General features: G+C 47.6%; 1 protein-coding gene across 7 annotated transcripts in view; it reads left to right on the forward strand.

The window, feature by feature from the left end:
* SLC23A2 (solute carrier family 23 member 2) overlaps window positions 1-20539 on the forward strand; it is a 133066-nt gene that overhangs the window by 73958 nt on the left and 38569 nt on the right. For all 7 annotated transcript variants that reach the window (XM_017877979.1, XM_017877962.1, XM_017878011.1 and 4 more), the window contains 3 exons: window positions 1149-1247; window positions 7843-7959; window positions 10700-10857. In XM_017877979.1, coding sequence (XP_017733468.1) covers window positions 1149-1247; window positions 7843-7959; window positions 10700-10857 — 374 coding nt within the window. The remainder of the gene's footprint in view (window positions 1-1148; window positions 1248-7842; window positions 7960-10699; window positions 10858-20539) is intronic.

A 20539-nucleotide genomic window follows, 5' to 3' on the forward strand; every position in this document is an offset into this window, starting at 1 on the left:
TCTTCTGCTTGCTTTTAGTGTATTTCACAATGCTGGAATTTGAACTTTTTGTATACTTTTAAACCTGTAGTTTTAAATGTAGTTGCACTGTCAACCATATATACAGTTACCTTAATATTTATTACATGCGCGTTTTCCTTGATATTACCCTGTGTAATAATCTTTTCCCTTGTAGTGTTCTGGGTGTCAGTGGCCTGTAACTAGTTATTTGGGCCATGTGTGGTGGCTCATGCCTATAATCCCAGCACTTTGGGAGGCTGAGGTGGGTGAATCACCTAAGGTCAGGAATTCAAGACCAGCCCAACCAACGTGGTGAAACCCCATCTCTACTAATAATATCAAAATTAGCCAGGTGTCATGGAGGGCGCCTGTAATTCCAGTTACTCGGGAGGCTGAGGCAGGAGAATTTCTTGAACCTGGGAGGCGGAGGTTGCAGTGAGCCGAGGCTGCGACACTGCACTTCACCCTGGGTGACAGAGCGAGACATCGTCTTAAAAACAAAACAACAACAACGACAACAAAACCTAAAAAACAAAAACTAGTTGTTTGTTATTACAAACAGTGATTACTTCCTTTGGGTTAAAGCTTTTGTTCTCAATATTGTTCTCCAGGATAGATTCCTAGAAGTGGAACCATTTGGCTAAAAAGTAAAAACATTTTATGGCTCTTGCTACTGTCTGGCAGAACCCGGGATGGTGGTGTAGCCCCTTAGTGAGGAGTGCTCTCCTGGGGGCTGGTTTACTTCAGTGAACAGCAGAGTTTGAGTTCCTCCAGCTAGAATATTTCCTCTTCTCGGGGCAGGAAGTCGGCCTCAGGTGGTTATGTGGGCAGGGATCTTAACTGAGGCAGCTCAGGGTACTCTCACCTGTTCAGCCAGGGCCTTGTCCACAAACAGCATGGGCCTCTGAGCCAAACTTTCCTTGCCCTGGAGGATGTGGGGGTGCCCCTGCTGAGGTTGTCCTGGGATTTTATTTCTGTTTTCCCCAGCTGAGCCTTCTGCTCAGGCAGCCTCCCCATCTGGTACATGGAGTATGTTTCTCCATCAAAACCATGACTGATCATGCACTCACCAGGAGAATTACAACAGGCTTTTGGAGGGGAAAATGTAGTTCACGCTGAAACAGCCTCTAAGTGGATTGTCTCTGCAGGTGGTAATAAATGGAGGTGCCACCTCCAGCGGTGAGCAGGACAATGAGGACACCGAGCTCATGGCGATCTACACTACGGAAAACGGCATTGCAGAAAAGGTACCCCTTCCCTCACCCCGTGTCCCCACTCCCACCGCCATCCCCTCCCACAAGTGCTGCCCCGGATCCGGATCCCTTGCGGGCACCTGCGTGTCCTTCATCTGGGGCTTGGTCTCTGACCCCCAAGGGGGGTGTGTTCTCTTCATCAGGTAAGTAGGAGGAGCCATAGGGAATAGAAATTTTAAAATATCTCAGCCAAGATGCCAGAGGGAAGTGGTTAAGAGCTTGAGGTCTGACATCAGGTCTGGGTGCAAATATGAGTCAGAGTGAGGAAATTACAGAAGTTCTCTGGGCCTCAGTTCCCTGTCTCTAAAATGGGAATAAAAATCACATCTTTCTTAGGGTTGTTGTGAGGATTGAATGAAATAATATGTATGTGAAGTTATTAGCATCGTGCCTGTTACATATACATGTGCAGTAAATAAGAGAATAAGGGAAATCAGCAAGTGGTTTATGCAGCCTGTGAAAATGCCTTTGAGCTTTGACCTTAGCACTTTTGGCACCTTAGTGTACCAATGGAAATGGCACACTAAGGTGGGGAGAATCATGTTTGTGTTTTTTTTTTTGTTTATTTTTGTTTTGCTCTGTGCCTCATTCCATCTCCTTGAATGGTCAAACTTTGTGCCCATAGAGGTCAGGAAAGAGTTGCCCAAAGTGGCTCCAATCTGTGCGCAGTGGCTCACATCTATAATCCCAACACTTTGGGAGGCTGAGGCGGGAAGATTGCTTGAGGCCAGGAGTTTGAGACCAGCGTGGGCAACATAGCAAGATCCTTTCTCTACAAAAAAAGAAAGAAAGAAAGAAAGAAATAATTATCCAGGTATAATGATGTGTGCCTAGAGTGGCAGCTACTCAGGGGGGAAGAGGATTGCTTGAGCCTAAGAGTTTGAGGCTGCAGTGAGCTTTGATCATGCCTCTGCACTCTTAACTGGGAAGACAGAGTAAGACCCTGTCTCTAAAAAAACAAAATAAATAAATTCATAAATAAAAATAAAACAAAGTAGGTCCAGATATCCCGGTTTCTTTTTTCTTTGTATCTGCCATGGTGTCTAACACATGAAAAGTTAGATAATGTGATATTTCCAAATTGTAACGCAACTCTAAGACTTTCATTTGAGTTTTACCTGACAGATTTTAAACACAGATTTTATTTATACTATGAAAATTTACTAATTTTCAACTTACATAATAAGAAACTAAACAATTTATGTAATGAGAAATTCTATTCTGGAACCACTTTATTGTACTGTAGACAGTATATACTATGTATTCTAGTAACAGACCACCCAGAAGTTGACACATACAAATATAGTACCTGACTTGGGTATTAGCATGGTGAGTTCACAGTGGAATCACTAAAGTGATTAAGAACAAATACATTGTATTGAAAGTCTGGAATAACCAAATTTTATGCCCTTTTAAACAAAATTCCAGTCTGGGATATGGAAATTTCATTTTTGCCTCTCAACTAATATTGTTATTATTTTCCTACTGCTTGGAGCTATTATAAATTTTATGGGGGTTAATTAAAGTAGATTCATGCAGAGATATTGAAATTCCAGAAGTGCGGGGTTCCAAGCTGCTCCCCAGAGGTTAGTGCAGTGGCGTTTGGCATGTGGATCAGTGCCTGCGGTCTGCAGCTGAGGCATGTCCCACACCACCGGGCGGCAGCTTTCACACGGCCTATCTTGTAACAAAGGGCTTCTTCACAGACTTGGTGGGGCCACATATAATCCTGTATGCCATGATTCCAGGCTGTCGTGTTTTCAGATTTCCTCCTGCTCTGTCTGGAGACCGTCTTTAGAAATAAATAGTAACGAGCATTAACACTTTGGGGCTTAGCTTTACCTTGTACTGATGGGAGGGATCCAGTTATAGGGAAAATGTCTCTAGCACACTTACGCCAAATGTTTATTTTCCGGTTTGGATGAACATTTTTTCATTGTCTAAACATTGATACATTTGCATTTCCTTGAATACTGATCAAATGGAGTACCTTCATATTTTCCTGGCCATTTTTCTTACTTTATGAAATGAAGAGGACAGTGAGAAGAGCTGCCACATATTAAATAGTGCTAGTTGGGCTGGGCGTGGTGGCTCGTGCCTGCAATCACAGCACTTTGGGAGGCTGAGATGGGTGGATTACTTGAGGTCAGGAGTTCAAGACCAGTCTGGCCAACATGGCAAAACCCTGTCTCTACTAAAAATACAAAAATTAGCCAGGAGTGGTGTCGCACGCCTGTGGTTGCAGCTACTTGGGATCCTGAGGCAGGAGAATCACCTGAACCCAGGAGACAGAGGTTGCAGTGAGCCGAGATGGCGCCACTACCCTCCAGCCTGGGTGACAGAGTGAGACTCTGACTCAAAATAAATAAATAAATAAATAAAATAAAATGCTAATAATTAGGCCAGACCCTCAGCTGACTTTTTTTTTTTTTTCCCTTGAGACAGAGTCTCACTCTGTCACCCAGGCTGGAGTGCAGTGGCGTGATCTCGGCTCACTGCAGCCTCTGCCTCCTGGGTTGAAGCGATTCTCCTGCCTCAGCCTCCCAAGTAGCTGCGACTACAGGTGTGCGCCAACATGCCCCGCTAATTTTTGTATTTTCAGTAGAGACAGGGTTTCAGGGTTTTGCCGTGTTGGCCAGGCTGACCTCAAGTGATTGGCCTGCCTCGGCCTCCCAACGTGCTGGGATTACAGACGTGAGTCACCAGCCTGTTTTGTTTTTTTGAGACATGATCTCTGTTGGCCTAGGCTGGAGTGCAGTGGCGTGATCACAGCTCACTGCAGCCTCAACCTCTTAGGCTCAAGTGATGCTCCTACCTCAGACTCCTGAGCAGCTGACCACTGGCATGTGCCACCACACTCGGCTAATTTTTGTTTTTGGAGAGAGGGTCTCTGTTTGTTGCCCAGGCTGGTCTCAAAGTCCTGAGCTCAAGCAGTCTGCTGACCTCAGTCTCCCAAAGTGCTGGAATTATAGACATGAGCCACCATGCCTGGCCAAAATTGATCTTTTGTGGTCCCGATTAAGAGGAAAAAAATAGAAAGCACAAATATACATTAATATAGTAAAAAAGAGAAATGTACAAGAGAATAGTACTTGCTACTTTATGATGATCAGTTTGAAATGCTACAGCAGGGATTGGCAAGCCAAATTTGATTGAATATCTGTTCTTCTCAGTAGACTTTTGCTGGAACACAGCCATATTTCTTTGTTTACCTATTTCCTAAGGTTGCTTCCATGCTACAGTGACAGAACTATGTGGTTCCCAAAGCTTGAAATATTTACTGTATGACCCTTTATAAAAAATATGTGCTGACTCTGCTGTAGAGGAAATGATTCCTAGAGAAAGAGACTACAGTCGACCCCAAAGGTGCTAGATTAGATAAAGAACCGCAGAGGAGATAACAAAGGTAGTTACAAGTGTTAAGAAGGCTCCAGGCAGAGAACAGCATTCTGAGTTCACTCTAGTCTTTGAAGCACAGGTAATTTTTTGTTCTTTACATTATTTCAGATCATAGAATAAGATGGAAAGTCTTTTTAAAGTGACATAGTTATGGCCGGGCGTGATGGCTCAAGCCTGTAATCCCAGCATTTTGGGAGGCCGAGACTGGCGGATCACGAGGTCAGGAGATCGAGACCATCCTAGCTAACACGGTGAAACCCCGTCTCTACTAAAAAATACAAAAAACTAGCCGGGCGAGGTGGCGGCACCTGTAGTCCCAGCTACTCGGGAGGCTGAGGCAGAAGAATGGCGGGAACCTGGGAGGCGGAGCTTGCAGTGAGCTGAGATCCGGCCACTGCACTCCAGCCTGGGCGACAGAGCGAGACTCCGTCTCAAAAAAAGAAAAAAAAAAAGTGACATAGTTATTTATGTAGTCATCGTTTGCAGAAACCTTATTAGAGGTTTTTGGTTTTGCAGTATTTGAAATAGCTCATGGTTTACACAGTGATCACTGAGTGTGGCACCACAGTGCGCAGAGTGCACAATGGCCAGACCAGTCCTTCTGTCATCAGGCGGGGCTGCACAGCGTTTGCCTCACAGTGTTGTCTGATCACCTTGACCACACAACCCCCCCGGCCTGTATCATTTTAGTACCAGTTGTGGACCTTTACACTAGTTTTGTTTCTGAGTTGTAGGGCTACCCTCACTACTAAGAAAAGTCTGCATGTGTGCATGTGCATACATGTGCCTGTGTGTACATCTTAACCTCTGCCTGGATGCAAAAAGTCTTGTCTTTTTGTGTGTCTTGAGCTCCTGACCTCAGGTGATCCACCTGGCGCGGCAGGTGCTGGAATTACAGATGTCAGCCACTGCACCTGGCCAAAAAGTCTTTTTATCTGCCTTATAATTAACAATCGTGGTTTTGGAATTGTTAGAAAAATGTTGCTTACATTATTGTGTGACAGGTTGTACTTGTCTACGACAGTGTTATGTATTCTGTCTTCAGACATTTCTCTTTATTATGAAATACTTTGTCATGTTACTTTGTGAGCAGCAGCACCGCCTATGTGGCTGCAGCTAATGCAGTGCTGCTGACCTGAACTTTGTGTCGTGAGCCTCAGCTCTGTAATTCCACTGTGTTAGCAAAATGATTACCTCAATTCAGAAGGTCTCAAATCAGGTTCTGAGATTTATGAGGAACCCTCAGAGAATTCAGCAGAGCTGTTTTACTCACAGTTAAGGGTTTTTTTTGTCTTTTTTGTTTGTTTGTTTGTTTTTCAGAGAAAGGATACAGATTAAAATAAAAAACGGGAAAAGGCACATAGTCAGGGTCTAGGAGACACCAGGCACAGGCTTGCAGCCATCCTCTCCCAGTGGAGTCATGCAGGCAGTGTTCAGTTTCCCAGCAGTGATATGTGGTAACACTCATTCAACCAGGGAAGCTCACCCAAGCCTTGGTGCCCAGGGTTTTTAAGTGGGGATCTGTTGTTATAGGTATGGCTGACTGCCTGTGTGGCTAACTTTAGTTACTCACCAGCCCCTCCAGAGGTCAAGCTGACACTGTGTGGCCAAGTTTCAGGTAAAAAAAAAAAATGTATAAACTGGAGAAGGGGCCTCATTATGTTACCCAGGCTGTTCTTGAACCCTGGCCTCAAGTGATCCTCACACCTTAGCATCCCAGAGTGCTGGGACCACAGATGTGAGCCACTGCACTAGGCCTAAAAAGACACATTTAAGAGGCAGAAACCCCAAGAGCTCAGGTTATTCCCCACATGCCAGGCAAGAGTCAACCCTTCCTTTGAAATGTACAGGGTTTGAACAACCCAGACCTGCTGAGTTAATCTTTATTGTACATCACTATATGCCACACCCCTCAGACACATAGGTACTTTTTCTACCATTTCTTCCAACAAGTTGTTAAAGACGTCCATAATCCATCATAACAAATTCAACACAATGTAAATTTGCCAGTATTCCTTGTGAGGACGGAAGAGAAAGTTTTACCCAAAAGGTCATATTCAGTTACATTTGGTTTAGATCAGATACCAGCTTCCATCAGACGTTTACTTCCGGCTGTGGAAGGAGAGGGTGAACTGTGTCCCTTCTTTTGTTTAAGGGTATTGGACCCCAAACCCCAAACCCCTGTTGCCTCCATGTGGAACACATGGAATCAGCATTTTCCCCATGTGGGATATCTTTTCATTTTATTTCTGTCAAGCACTTTGTTTGCTAGGTTATAAACAATTTTTTCAAATGAGGTACATGTCTTGGATTCCAAGAAATGATTGTAGAAATTCCAAGAAAAGATTCTTTGTGTGGTGTTAGAAACCAGAGCAGTTTTGAGGTTCTCTTGGGGAACTCAAGGCTACCTTGAGTTTTCTGTTTGGCTCAGATACTGCCTGAGTTCAGAACTGATACTGGGAGTGATTGGAAAAGGCTGGACTCTAACCTAAAGTGACTGGTCTTTATGATGATTTTGGTTTAAAAACCATGCTACACTTAATGTTTAAAAAATTTTTTTTTACTAGTGTTGGGGGAAAAGAGGAAAAAAACCTGTCACCTAAACTATCAATACATTTTTAATGTTCTGTTTTTTAAACAGAATTCAAATCACTGTGTTTATATACTTTTGAATTTTCCTCTTTTCACCTAAGAGCAATAGTGTTTGGATAGGAAGGTGTAGAACTACAAAGTAAAAGATCCTGCAGGGATGAAGTAGGCTGGGAGGGCAGATCAGTGTGCTGTCTCTTCGAACGTGCTTAAAATTTTCTAAGATTTCTTCATTTGGGGCCTCACACAAGGACTGCTCGTGCCAAGGTATCGTTTTGTGGTCTCAACCTGGGAACATCTCTGTCCATGCGGGAGGATCCCCAGACCTGGGGAGAAGCTCTGAGCAAGTTTGGTGTTCTCAGGGATGAGTTGTTGACAAAGGACACTGACCCCCCAAATTCTGAGGATTGACCATCCCAGTGGGCGAGTGTACTTGAGCCCACGAGTGTACTTGGCTTCAATGACAGCCAAGGCTCAAAACTGCAGGAAAATGGCAGCCACTTGATAAAGTTGTTTTTCTGTAATAGTGGCCTGCACGTGGCCAAGCTAACATTGGTCTTCAGGTTTAATGAGTACCTTCTTTTCTCCTTCTCGCTCACAGAGCTCCCTCGCCGAGACCCTTGATAGCACTGGCAGTCTGGACCCCCAGCGATCGGACATGATTTATACCATAGAAGATGTTCCTCCCTGGTACCTGTGTATATTTTTGGGGCTGCAGGTAAGATGGTTCCTGTAGGATGTGTAACTACCAGCAGGTGTTTGCATTGTCTACCATCTGAAGTTGTTTAAAAATTCAAGTTTGATTTTGTTTATTGAAGACTTTTATAAATTCCTCTTTCAAGAGTGATGAGTAGGGACAGCATGGTGGCTGATGCCTGTAATCCTAGCAGTTTTGGAGGCTGAGGTGGGCAGATCACTTGAGCCTAGGAGCTCAAGACCAGCCTGGGTAACATGGCAAAAGGCCACCTCTACAAAAAATACAAACATTAGCCACGTGTGGTGGTGTGTACCTATAGTCCCAGCCACTCAAGAGCTGAGGCAGGGGGATCGCTTGAGGTTGAAGTTGCAGTGAGCTGTGATTGCACCACTCCACTTCAGCCTGCTTGACATAGTGAGACCCTGTCTCAAAAAAAAAAAAAAAAAGGGGATGAATGGGAATTTTTGACATCATAGCAGGAGGAAGAAAAGAACAGGTAGAATGGATTACCAGGGAAAAGAAAGACGATGTTCAGGGGCACGCAAGAGCAGTGACATAAAGGAAGGGAAAGGAGATAGAGTTATAGAAAGAAGGAAGAATAGAGAAAGGAGAAAAGTTGAAGAGTAGAGAAAAGAGGAATTTATTTTCATCTCCCATCCCTGGCCTAGTTAACCCACCCAAAATCATGGTATCCTCTGCCATGAAACATGAGTTACCCTGAAAAGTGCCATGTCGGCCAGGACCTAAATGGTAGGTTTTCAGTCTTATTTTTTAAAGGAAGGGAAACTTGCCACGGTAGCGGCAGCTTTGTCTGCTGCAGCTTCCAGTGGGAGGGGAGGGCAACCAGGCTCAGGGACAAGGTGGGTGGTGACATAGCTGATGCAGGCCTCCTGCGTCTTTGATACCTCCCTCCTCTGTCTTCAGCACCCTTTTCCCTTTCATAGGATTAGCGCAGGACGTTTTGGAGAAAGGGGACAATGGGAAGGTCTTTTCTTAGATGTACACCCCTGGGCTGTATTTGCTTTGGTTTTAAGTTGGACTCTGTTCTGAGGTCTGGTTTACTATTTTTCCCTTCTCAAGTTTGTGTGGTCTGTTCAACTTAAGGTATCTCAGGTGCTGAGAAAATCCATCTCATTGTCCGGAGAGGTTTATTCACCCTGGGATGGGGCTGTGCCTGCCAACAGCTGGGTACTTTGGTCGAATTTCCAGTTGCCCCACCCTTCCCACACCCCCTTTCAGGTATCACAGCACGTGGTAACCCCAACTGGCAGGTGTCTGTTTAGTAGGGGAGAAGTCAGAGCTGAAGGAGCTGAGTGGCCTTGGCAAATAATCTACCTTGGGCTGAGCATTCTGAACCAGATTCAGGAAACACACTTTTTGGAATGTTTATCTTATAAATGTTTCTAGCAGTCTTCCCTGGTCAGATAGGAGTGTGAAACACTGCCTGCATCATGCCCTTCCTGAAGATTCAGAGAACATAAACTTGTGAGGAGCCCTGAGGCATCCTGAACAGGAGTGTTTCACCTCAGGAAACTCCTTTACAGTTGGGCTTCTTGGGCTGCATGTGGCGTGTTTGGCAAATGTGGGCAGGAATGGGAAGCTGCTGGAAGAAAAGTAGGAAGTTTGCAGAACAGAAATAAGAACTGGTCAACGGTGGAAGGGAGGGAAGTGAGTCGTGAGCGCTGGGATTATCCTACCGGGGCTATCGGTGTGGCGTTGGGCGGGCGGAGGGGTGGTCCCAAAGGAAGGTGGGATGGGGTTCTTTCTGGAAGATTCCCATGGCTACCATATGCCCTTAATCCTGCCCTGACTGGAACAGATGAATTATTTGTTTTCAAAAACAATGCCAGCTCACAGAAAAAGACAGAAAGCACTCCATGCGTATGTAACTTATGATGCTTATGTAACTTTAATCCCCAGACATGAAAGAACTTTTTAAAAGTAGACTAATTAACTTAGAAATGTAGATTCAAAATTCTGTATCAAATATTAACAAACCAAATTGCAGAAGAAAAATACAGCATGACTGACTAGGGTTTGTTTCAAGCATGCAAGAATAGTTCAGCACATCACAATTCATGATAACAGATTAGAGGAGAAAGGCCTTATGGTTTTAGCAATTTATGCCGGAAAAGCATTTTGGGGAAAAAACCCCAAATATTTCTAATAAGAATTACATAAGTAAAATATCACCAGGGCTGATATTGACTGTTTCCTTTGTGATGCATGGATTCATCCAAGTAATAAGTAATAATGACAGTGAGTTGTAAGACAAGAAAATGTAATAAAAAGGAGAAATGCAGCTGGGCACAGTGGCTCACGCCTGTAATCCCAGCACTTTGGGGAGGGAGAGGCAGGCAGATCGCTTGAGCCCAGGTGTTTGACACCAGCCTGGCCAACACGGTGAAAACCCATCACTACAAAAAATACAAAAATTAGCTGGGCGTGGTGGTGCGCACCTGTAATCCCAGCTACTTGGGAGGTTGAAGCAGGAGAATCGCTTGAGCCTGGGAGGTGGAGGTCACAGTGAGCCAAGATCGCACCATTGCACTCCGTCCAGGGCAGTGGGAATGAAACTGTCTCAACAACGAAGGAGAAATGCTGAAAAAGAAGGAAAAAAGAATGGCTTGCTGTAACAAGCCGAGGAGATTCTTTATGGGGGCTATTTTTTAATGACAATAAAAGAGAAGAATTAAGATGAAATCAAGAATAAATGAGGAATGGTTTACTGTTTCTCCTCTGACCCTTTTCCTGCCCACAGCACTACCTGACATGCTTCAGCGGCACGATTGCAGTGCCCTTCCTGTTGGCCGATGCCATGTGTGTGGGGTACGACCAGTGGGCCACCAGCCAGCTCATTGGGACCATTTTCTTCTGTGTGGGAATCACTACTTTGCTACAGACAACGTTTGGATGCAGGTGAGATTGGGGTACTAATGGGGGATGCCAAAGCCCCCAGAAGGCGTTGAGCTGCGCCGTTTGCTTAGGGCTGTTTGCAAGGACAGAATGGAGGCAGGGGAATGTCCTAGTGGCCATTGGTCCCCACCCCCGCAGTGTTCCTCCCAATCATTTCCTCTCTTGGTGAACGGCACTACCACCACCTTTCCCTACCCAGTTGTCCAAGCTGGAAACTCGGCCTAACCCTCCTTCCCCTGCCCCCTTGACAAGTCATGCTCGCTCCCCAGAACCCCTCTGTGCCCCCATTCCTTGAGTTCAGACCGGAGTGTCCCACCAGGCTCCCTGTTGACTTCCCTGCCTCCAGGGCACTGCTCTTGGACTCACTTTGTGCCCCACACCCAGTGCCATCTTTCTACTTCCACACCCTCCTCAGGGTGAGCCACATTGCAGCTCTCCTCCCTTTTTACACACCAGGCTGCACCCAGCATTTAGGCTTGCCGTTGCTCTCTGCCCCACCTACATTTCCAGCCATGCCTCTGAGCCCTGTCTCCTGCCTTCCCTGGCCTCACTCCCGAGGGCCCACTGTCTATCTTCCTGTGTGTCTTCTCCCCACCCGCCTGGCACACACCAGCTCATCCTCCAGACCCAGCTTGTCCTGCCCTCCCGACTCTGTGGAGCCCTTCGTTGTTCTCTGAATTCCCACCTTGTTTTCATCCTTCCAGTGTGGCCCCTATTCCAGTTTGTCCTTTTTGTTTCTATGTCTTCTTCCCATGGTGCTTCCTCCTTGATGCCAGGGTTTTGGCTTGTTCACTTTTGCATTTCCAGCCACCAACTTAAATGGACATGGAGCTGGCACAGGAAGAAGAAACATCCTTATCTACCTTCCTACCTCCTCCTGCAAGCTTGCCTTTTCCTCTCCTTTCCTGCTCTTCTACCCTCTTCTCAGTGCAGCCTCTTACCTTACCCCAGGGCACTGCTCAGAAAGTGAAGCCTGCTCTGGCAGGACTGTCCTAAGTTCACCACCAGCTGTCTCTTGCTCCGTCAGAGACAGACTGAGTAAGGCCTGGCCCTCCCTGCTGTGGGAGGTGGGTGTGAGCTGAAGTCAGGGACTGCATTCTGATGAGTTAGAATCCTTCGGGACCTCAGGGTTGCCCTAACATGGCATGGGGATAGGGGAGCCTTGGAGGGCAGTGAGCCATGTGCAGATGTTCTGGTTGCCAGGGTGGGCCACACCCTGGGAGGGTAGGCCGCAGGTCTGCTGATGGAAAGAAGCTATGTGGACTAAAGGCTTTGGGGCTGGCAAGCTCTTAGGGTTGCCAGATCCCAACCCTTGCTAGTCTGCCCACAACTACCAAGCTGGGCTGACGGGAGGAGGGTCTCCTCAAGCCCCCCAGGGGCAGGGCAGGGATATCACTGACCAACTAGGGGGAGGAGATGTGGTCTGGGCCTTCCAAGAAGGGCTCAATCTGACTAGCACCGTCTTTCATTCTTTGGGCACAGTGTTCAGGGCTCTCTGCTTCAAGGCCAGAGTGCACGGCAAAGCTTTTGTTGGCTGACTCAGGATCCTTACCTTGCCCATGGAGCGCTGGCTCTCTGGAGAGACGTTCTTTTTCTAAACAGCTGACTTATCCGTGGATTTGTAGGCACAATCCCTCTGTGAATTTGGTCAGTGTCTCTAGTTGAGCATTATTGGTTGACCTGAATAGGGAATGAAAGCTGTCTTTATTGCAGTGAAGTGAGCACCGTGTGCAGCTCTGCCCCAGCTCATGCCAAAGAGGCCAGGCCTGGCCAGCAGCTGAGCCTGATGGGCATAGTTGCTAATGGAACACAGAAGGGAGGGCCTGAGGGAACTTGGGGTAAATACTTTTGGTCACGGAGGGCATCATCTTGCCCACTGTTGGGGCACAAGACCTAAATCGAACTACCCGGGTCAGCGTGGTTCACCTCCCTGCTGGCCTGGGAAGCAGTTTGAGCTGAGTTAGAACAGCAGAGGGCATTTGACACCCTACTGGGATGGCTCAGGGACCCAAAATGCAGAGCTGTGGCCTGGAGGAGGGTGTGTGTCTGTGTGCCCCATGTCCACGAGGTGGGATGAAAGCAGCATTTCTTGCCGTGTTTGTGAGGAGTCAGAGTGAGTCCCCCATGACCTCTGGCTGTGCAAGGAATGGCAGCCCCACCTCTGCTTCCATCCTCCCCACAGTGTGGCCATTTGCTTAGTCATAAATCAGGTGGTGCTCTAATCACGTCAGCAACTGTGTGCTGCTGGGCAGGTGAGGGTGTGCTGGGGACTTTGGTGGGGTGTTGGGCTTGTGATAGAGGTTTTCTATGGTTGTCAGAGTGTGGGTGGTACTCGTCCTCTTAACCTGGACAAAGCGAAAGAGTATGGGCTCAGCCCTGCAGATATTCAGTGACTGGTCTGTGTAGCAGGTGTGGGATCTGGCTGTCGTGGGGAGCAACGGTGACATCAAAGCACATGGCCTGCAGCACGAATGGCAGCACCATCAGGGAGATGCAGTACATCCTCCAGGGGACTTGGTGGGAGTCCTGGAGGAGGTGGGGTTTGAGACAGACCCTGCAGGCTCCAAGGGCTCTGCCCAGGAAGGCTGAGGGAGCACCTTCCATCCCAGCAGGGGCAAAAGCAGGAAGTCACAGCCTGGCATGATCCCCCTGACCAAGCACACAGAGGCTGGGGCTTGGGACTTATCAACAGGCACAGGGAGCATTCAGTGGCTTTGTTAACAGGGGACACACCCTCTGGGGCTGTGCCTTGAAGGATGTTACTTAACCAAGTACAGGGGGTGAGGACCATTCCAGGGGATCAGTGACATCCATGAGAAAGGAGATGGGGCCCAGGCAAGCTTCAGGTGTGTGGGGTAGGAAGGTGACTGTGCTGGGGCTGAACTCATCCCCCAGTCTCATTCTTTCTCGTTCTGTGGGTCCCTTCCTGCTTTGAATCCTTAGCTGGAAAGAGAAGCAGCACGGAATGGAATGTGCTTCATGTGTCCTGATTAAAGAATCTTTCTAGCGGAGCGGCTTAAGAGAGAGCCTTTGGGATGGGGGAGGGGAGCGCCCCTGCTGGCACCTTGCGGGCAGCCTGGGCCCTCCAGGCTGAGCAGGGCTCTTGCTATGAATCTTCTGAGCCTTCTGTGTGTTGCCTGCACCCCTTGCTTCCTCTCCGACCAGCAGGTGGGCTGTGAGCAGAGGCTCAGATGGGAGCTCCTGCTCTGCACGGCCTCAGACCGTGTTTGCAGATCTTCTGTGTGGGTCCTCAGCACACTTGGGGGCTTGCTATGCAGGGGGCTGCGTGTCTGAGACAGTGAAGGGGCACTGAGGCAATGAGACAGGCTGCTATTTCCCCCTAGTCACCATGGGGGACATGTTTGCTGCACCCCAAGTTCGTGTGTCTCCTCTTTTTTCATCCACCCCATGTCTCTCCACCCTCCATCCCTTCCTGTTGGAACCCAGACTCCTCCACCCGTCCTCTTCCTATCTTTGCACTAGACCAGAAGAGGCCGGGCTGCCTCGTCAGCTGCACCACCTCTCACAGCCTTGCCTCAGGTTTCCTGTGGGGTTAGTGAGGGAAGAGCAGAAATCCCCAAATGGCCAACTACTCCATGAGCATATGCCCTGTTCCCATCCAGCAGAGCAAAGTTGGCAGCCAGACCTCAGTAGGGTGAGGCCCCCTCTGGTACTTGGACACCCAGATCTCACTCAGGACAGCATCTGTTCTAGGGGTGCTCACCAAGATCAATGCTGCCAGAGCTGGACGCATGGTCATTGCAAGTGAAAGTCAGATTTTGGGATACTTTTATGGAATTCTAACCCCTTGGGTATCAAACCTACACTTCTGAGGATAGAGAGATGTTTACAGCATGTGGCGTTATGACCTTGGACAAGTGACCCCTCCAGCCCTGTTTCCTTTGTGAAAATGAAAGGAGGCTTTTCCCTCAGGTGTCCTGGGAATGATATATTTTGCCCTATTTTAATGAATATATTGTGTTGTTGTAGAGTATTTTGTTTCTCAAAATAGTTTTTGGGAGCTTTTGCATACGAAAATGTGAACTCATATTTTAGACTTTTAGTTCTGCTACTTGCTTAGATAGATCCATCATAGGCTGTGAATTATCATTTCTTTTAGACTTCTGTGTTTATTTTCTGTTCAAAAAAAGATGGAATAAATAGCTAGAGCAGTTGGGGTAGAGATGCTGTGAGCAGGGAGCAAGGTGGAGAGGAAAGGCAGACGCAGCCGGGAATGTGGGCCTGACTCCCAGCAGCACCGCTGGAAGGATGGCAGATGGCCTCTGTGGGCTTTTGTGCGTTGTGTTTTTGGAGAAGCTCACCACTCATTTCCTTAGGCTTAGAGCAGAAGGAAAAAATTTTCATGTCCAGCTTTCATGATTTCTAAGACACAGTCTCAGACTTCTCCAGCTTCAAAGGTTGTTCCCCTGTTGTGTTTCAGTTCTGTATCCAGCTTTGTGCATTTGACTGCCTCTTGCTGAGTACCCGGTATTTCTGTCGTGCTGGATGTTGTGGGTGAAGGAAACCTGAGGACAAATCATGGCCTGTGCCCTTCAGGGGCGGGCCCTCTATTCTGCAGAAGCGTCTAGAGTACAGGAAGGAATGAGGTGCTGTGGTCAAGTCATCCCCCTTGTTTCACATGGGCTCCTGATCTGTGTGGAATGCTATCCTGGAAACCTGTTTCATTCTATAAAAATGACCAGAGTTGATGGGAAACCCATGAAGGTGAAACAGATGTGTGTCTTTGCAGACCTTACCTGAGCACAGAAGGCCAACCATAGATGCCACAGCATGGGGGCACATTTCCCAAGGCTGATTGACTGAGACCACATGAAGCATGTCTGAGTTGTGTGGGCTGCAGACCCTTCTTCCTTCACTGCACATCTCGCCTGGCATGAAAGTTTTTCGTTTCCTCCAGGGGCCGTTGTCTTTTTGCACTGGAGGTTGTGGGCCTTAGCCCCGGTTGTCGAGGCCTTTAGGAGGCTTTGATGCTTTCCAAGCCTTTGCTTAGGGAAAGGCGGCTTCCTTGTGGCCCTTGCTCATGGCATTCCTTGTCCCTCTCCCTCTCCCTCCCCCTCCCTAGCTTTTCCTCCTCCCTCCTCTTCTTTGACCTTGATCCCTTGAGTTTTGCATCAAGGAGGTCTTCATTACCGAGTTCCCCTGAGCGAGGATTCAACAGTTCTCATTTTGGTTGGTCTGTGATGTCAATTCCAGTTAACCTTTGTTCTGGGAATTAGTACAAAGCCTTTAAAATCCAGAGACATGAGGGCAGCGTTTCGAGAGTCCCCTAACTCCCATTTTTTTGTGGCACCTCCGAGCTTCCCAGAGTTCCCATCCCTGACCCTTGGTGTCTGTAGGGCCCTCCAAGACCCTGCCCCGCCATCACCACACTGACTTGCCCGCAGGCTGGTGGAAGGAGTCTTACAGTGTCTGAGGGGCCACCCTCAGCCTTTCACTCCAGGCCCTTCTTAGAGGCATCACTCTGACCTCTCCAGCAAAATGAAAGATAGGATGTCCCTCTCAGAGGAGCCCCTCCTGGCCATTCTCAGGCCTGCTGTAGGCACACAGCACATTCCTGTGCTGAGAAACGGTAGGGTTTGGCCAAGAGAGTCATTGTAGCTGGTTTAGGAACCTGGCCTCTAACCAGATTGCCCTACAGAGAGAGAGTTCCTCTGTCTTCTATCCTGTCAGGTTCCTGGGGCCTGCAATGGAACCTTGTCCATTATGTGTGCTCACTGAGTACAAGGGGTGGCTCCAGGAGACTTTAAGGTCTTAAATCTGGGGGCTTCGAACTCATGATTGTTTATAAAACTTAGAAGCACGGAGAGATGCAGTGATTAGATTGGGGAAGGGGAGACCCCATTTCTTTTTCTGTATATATATGTTGGGGTACAAGTGTAATTTTTTTTTAAATTTTTGAGCCACTTGAAAGTAAAGTTGCAGGCTGGGCAAGGCGGTTCAGGGCTGTAATCCCAGCCCTTTGGGAGTTTGAGGCGGGAGGATTGCTGGAGCCCAGGAGTTTGAGACCAGCCTGGACAACATAGTGAGACTTTGTCTCTACAGATAATAAAAATAATTACCTGGGTGTGGTAGCAGCTACTCAAGAGCCTGAGGTGGGAGGGTCGCTTGAGCCCAGGAGATGAGGCTTCACTGAGCCATGAACATGCCACTGCATTCCAGCCTGGGAGACAGAGCGAGATCCTGTCTTAAAAAAAAAAAGTAAAGTTGCAGACAGCATGATGGCTCACCCCTACATACTCTCCTAGCAATGAGGGTGTCTCTTGTGTATCGCAGGAGACCATTTGTCACACCTAACAACATTAACAATCATTCTGTTTCATCATCTCATATGCAGTTTGTATTTAATTTCCTAGTTGTTCCTAAAATACCTTTCCCAGTTATTCCCTCTCTAAACCAGTCACCTTCGTGTGGTGCCTTTGTTTGTTGTGTCTCTTTGCTGTCTCCACGTTTTTCCTCCCCACATCATCATCTTTTTTAAAAGATTCCAGACCTGGTGTCTCGTGAGTATATGATTTTGTCTTGATTGTGTCCCCGTCACATTGTTTGATTTGTCTTACAATCCCTCTCATTTGTTGTCAACCAGAAGATGGGGCTGGAGGCATGATTGATTTAGGGTAAACATTGTTGCCAAAATTACTGTGTAGGTGATCTCAAATCCTTTGTATTCTGTCATGTCAGGCAGGCACATAATGGCACATTATAGGGTTTTGTGCCCAAATAAAAAATTTTTACCATCCATTTAACTAAAAAAGAATTTAAAATTGTACATTAATATGGGAGACCAGACTGGGTGCAGTGGCTCATGCCTGTAATCCCAGCACTTTGGGAGGCTGAGGCGGGTGGATCACCTGAGGTCGGGAGTTTGAGACCAGCCTGGTTAACATGGTGAAACTCCGTCTCTACTAAAAATACTGAAATTAGCTGGGCATGGTAGCGGGTGCCTATATTCCAGATACTTGGGAGGCTGAGGCAAGGACAATTGCTTGAACCCAAGAGGCAGAGGTTGCAGTGAGCCGAGATAAGGTAGACCAGTGAGAATGCAGAGGTGTTGACCTTGGCTGAGGGTCTCTGCGCTGTCCCCCCTGCCAGCTGCACTGAGTCCTTGGACGCAGAGGCAGCTGGGCTCCCTTTCCATCATTCAATACTCACGTGACTTTGGACAAGCTCTCCCCAAATAAGTCTCTCCAAGCCCTGTTTCCTCAATGGTAAACTAACCATAAGATTATTAGTGAGCTGGACACCATGGCTCATGCCTGCAATCCCAGCACTTTGGGAGGCTGAGGTGGGAGGATCACTTGAGCCCCGAAGTTCAAGACCAACCTGGGCAACATAAGGAGACCTTGTCTCTACAAAAACATAAAAAAATTTAGCTAGGTATGGTGGTGCACACCTGTGGTCCCAGCTACTCGGGAGGCTGAGGTGGGAGGATTGCTTAAGCCCAGGAGGTCAAGGCTGCAGTAAGCTGTAATTTGCGCCACTACACTCCAGCCTGAGTGACAGAGCGATACCCTGTCTCAAAAGGAAGATTGTTAGCGAGCATCAAGTGAGGTGATGCCTGGTACCTGTCCACACTCAGTGGCTGACTTCTATTTATCTTAGTTTTCCCCACTGGGAGGGAAGGAGGCAGGTAGTGCAGTGGGTGTGCAGCGAGCAAGGGCTGGGCAGCCTCGTGGAGCAACGTGGACCTGATGAGTGCAGCAGGGCTTGGGGTTGGCCACACTGCCAGTGTCCCCAGCCAGGGTGGGCCGCCCCACTGACCCTGGAATCTGTGTCAGAGGCCATCAGAAAATTGTAAGGGCATTTGATCCAGCCCCTCCTGAGGCTGGAGATCGTCTTGCCTCAGCCAAGCTTGTTCTCTAGGGCGGGTCTACTTGCTTTTGTTCCTGCAACTCTTTTCTGGGTGGTCTCCCTTCAGTTACTCCCCCCTTGCTCTGTTAGCTGGTATTTGTGATGTTTCAAGGGCCTAGGAGTCTGATTGAGTCCTCTTGTTACATGTAAGTTTAATGAATTTGGTTCTCTACAACCTTTCTTCTTCGACTGGCAGGTCCTTCTTGTCCCAAACATTTCCCCAGGCTCTGAATTGTTCATCCTCCTCCTCATGGCCTTCTGCTTCCACCACCTCCCCTCCCCTAACCCCCATTCTTCCTTTTTAGGCAGGTGACTGCCCTGGCAAAAGCAGCTCTACACAGGAGTGAACAGTACTTATCACCAAATAAGGATGGAAGCTCTTTTCCTGTTTTAAATTTGGGGAGTTTTTTCAATATTTGGCATGACTCTGGTGTTTTAAGGAGTATGTCGTCATCTCCTTGCCTCTGCTGCCCCATCCCCTAAGTCTCCCCCTGAAAACACTTGATAGACTGATCGAGTTTTTTAAGATGTCACCTGTATTGAGGGGCAATAGATATGCAGTAGAATTCACCCTTAAGCTGTACAGTTAGATGAGCTTATACCGATGTGTGCAATCACATCACCATCACCATGAATAGATAAGACAGTGCAGGCTACTTTCCAGCAGTTCAGCAGGTCAGTGGATGGATGGATGGGTGGATGGATGGATGGATGAATGGATGGATGGATGGATGCGTGGATGGATGGATGAATGGATGGATACAGTAAATGATAGAACATGTCATCAATTAAGAAAAAGTTTTCTTTGACACATTGTGTCTTTCTTTTCTTTTTGAGATGGAGTCTCGCTCTGTTGCCCAGGCTGGAGTGCAGTGGCGTGATCTAGGCTCACTGCAACCTCCACCTTCCGTGTTTAAGCGATTCTTCTGCCTCAGGCTCCCAAGTGGCTGGGATATAGGTACCTGCCACCACGCCTGGCTGATTTTTGTGTTTTTAGTAGAGATGGGGTTTCTCTATGTTGGCCAGTCTGGTCTTGAACTCCTGACCTCAAGTGATCCTCCTGCCTTGGCCTCCCAAAGTGCTGGGATTATAGGCATGAGCCACCATGCCTGGCTTTGCTTTTCTTTAAGCGTACTTTGTACACACACTCCTAGTGGTAGATTCAATAATGAACCTATAGCTCCTCAAAGCCAAACCTGTTACATCTCTTAGGGATTAAATTTCAAAAAATTTTCCTGCAGTTTAGACTCTTGAGTGTTCCTTTGACAATGCAAGGTTTTGTACCAACTTTGGTGGTTGTCTTGTAGATTAAGAAGCCAGGCACAGAGTATATATGCTGGCTTGGTTCCTTCAAGACTGAGAATAGCTTCAGGGTGAAGGTCACCTCTCCCAGTTCTCCTACAGTGGTCCTTTCAGAGCAGGTCCTTCACTCGTTTTCCTCTTGCTGCAGGAAGAACGCAGGGCATCTGTCATTTAGTCCCCACTGACCTTCACCATATGAGCTCCCTGTGCTTTCACCCAAGTGTAGTCCTGTGAGGGTTCCTGGGTCTGTCCTGTGGCTCTTGTTTTGCACTTCCCCTCTCTCTGCCCGGAATACCTGTAACCCTCACACACATGGCGAAGCACTTCTCGTGCTTTAAGACTCGCTCAAGCGACTGCACCTGCAGAGCCCCGCAGCATTTCACACCATCACACATCACTGCCCCTCATATATGACCGTGGTTAGTGTCTTCTTCATGCAGCAGAAACAGAAGGGCTCAGGAAGTGTTTTCCATCGTCGTATCTACATATAATTGCGCTGGTGTGAAGCAGATAC

Source organism: Rhinopithecus bieti, unplaced genomic scaffold (genome assembly GCF_001698545.2).
Source record: "Rhinopithecus bieti isolate Rb0 unplaced genomic scaffold, ASM169854v2 scaffold_65, whole genome shotgun sequence".
NCBI classification, from domain to species: Eukaryota; Metazoa; Chordata; class Mammalia; order Primates; family Cercopithecidae; genus Rhinopithecus; species Rhinopithecus bieti.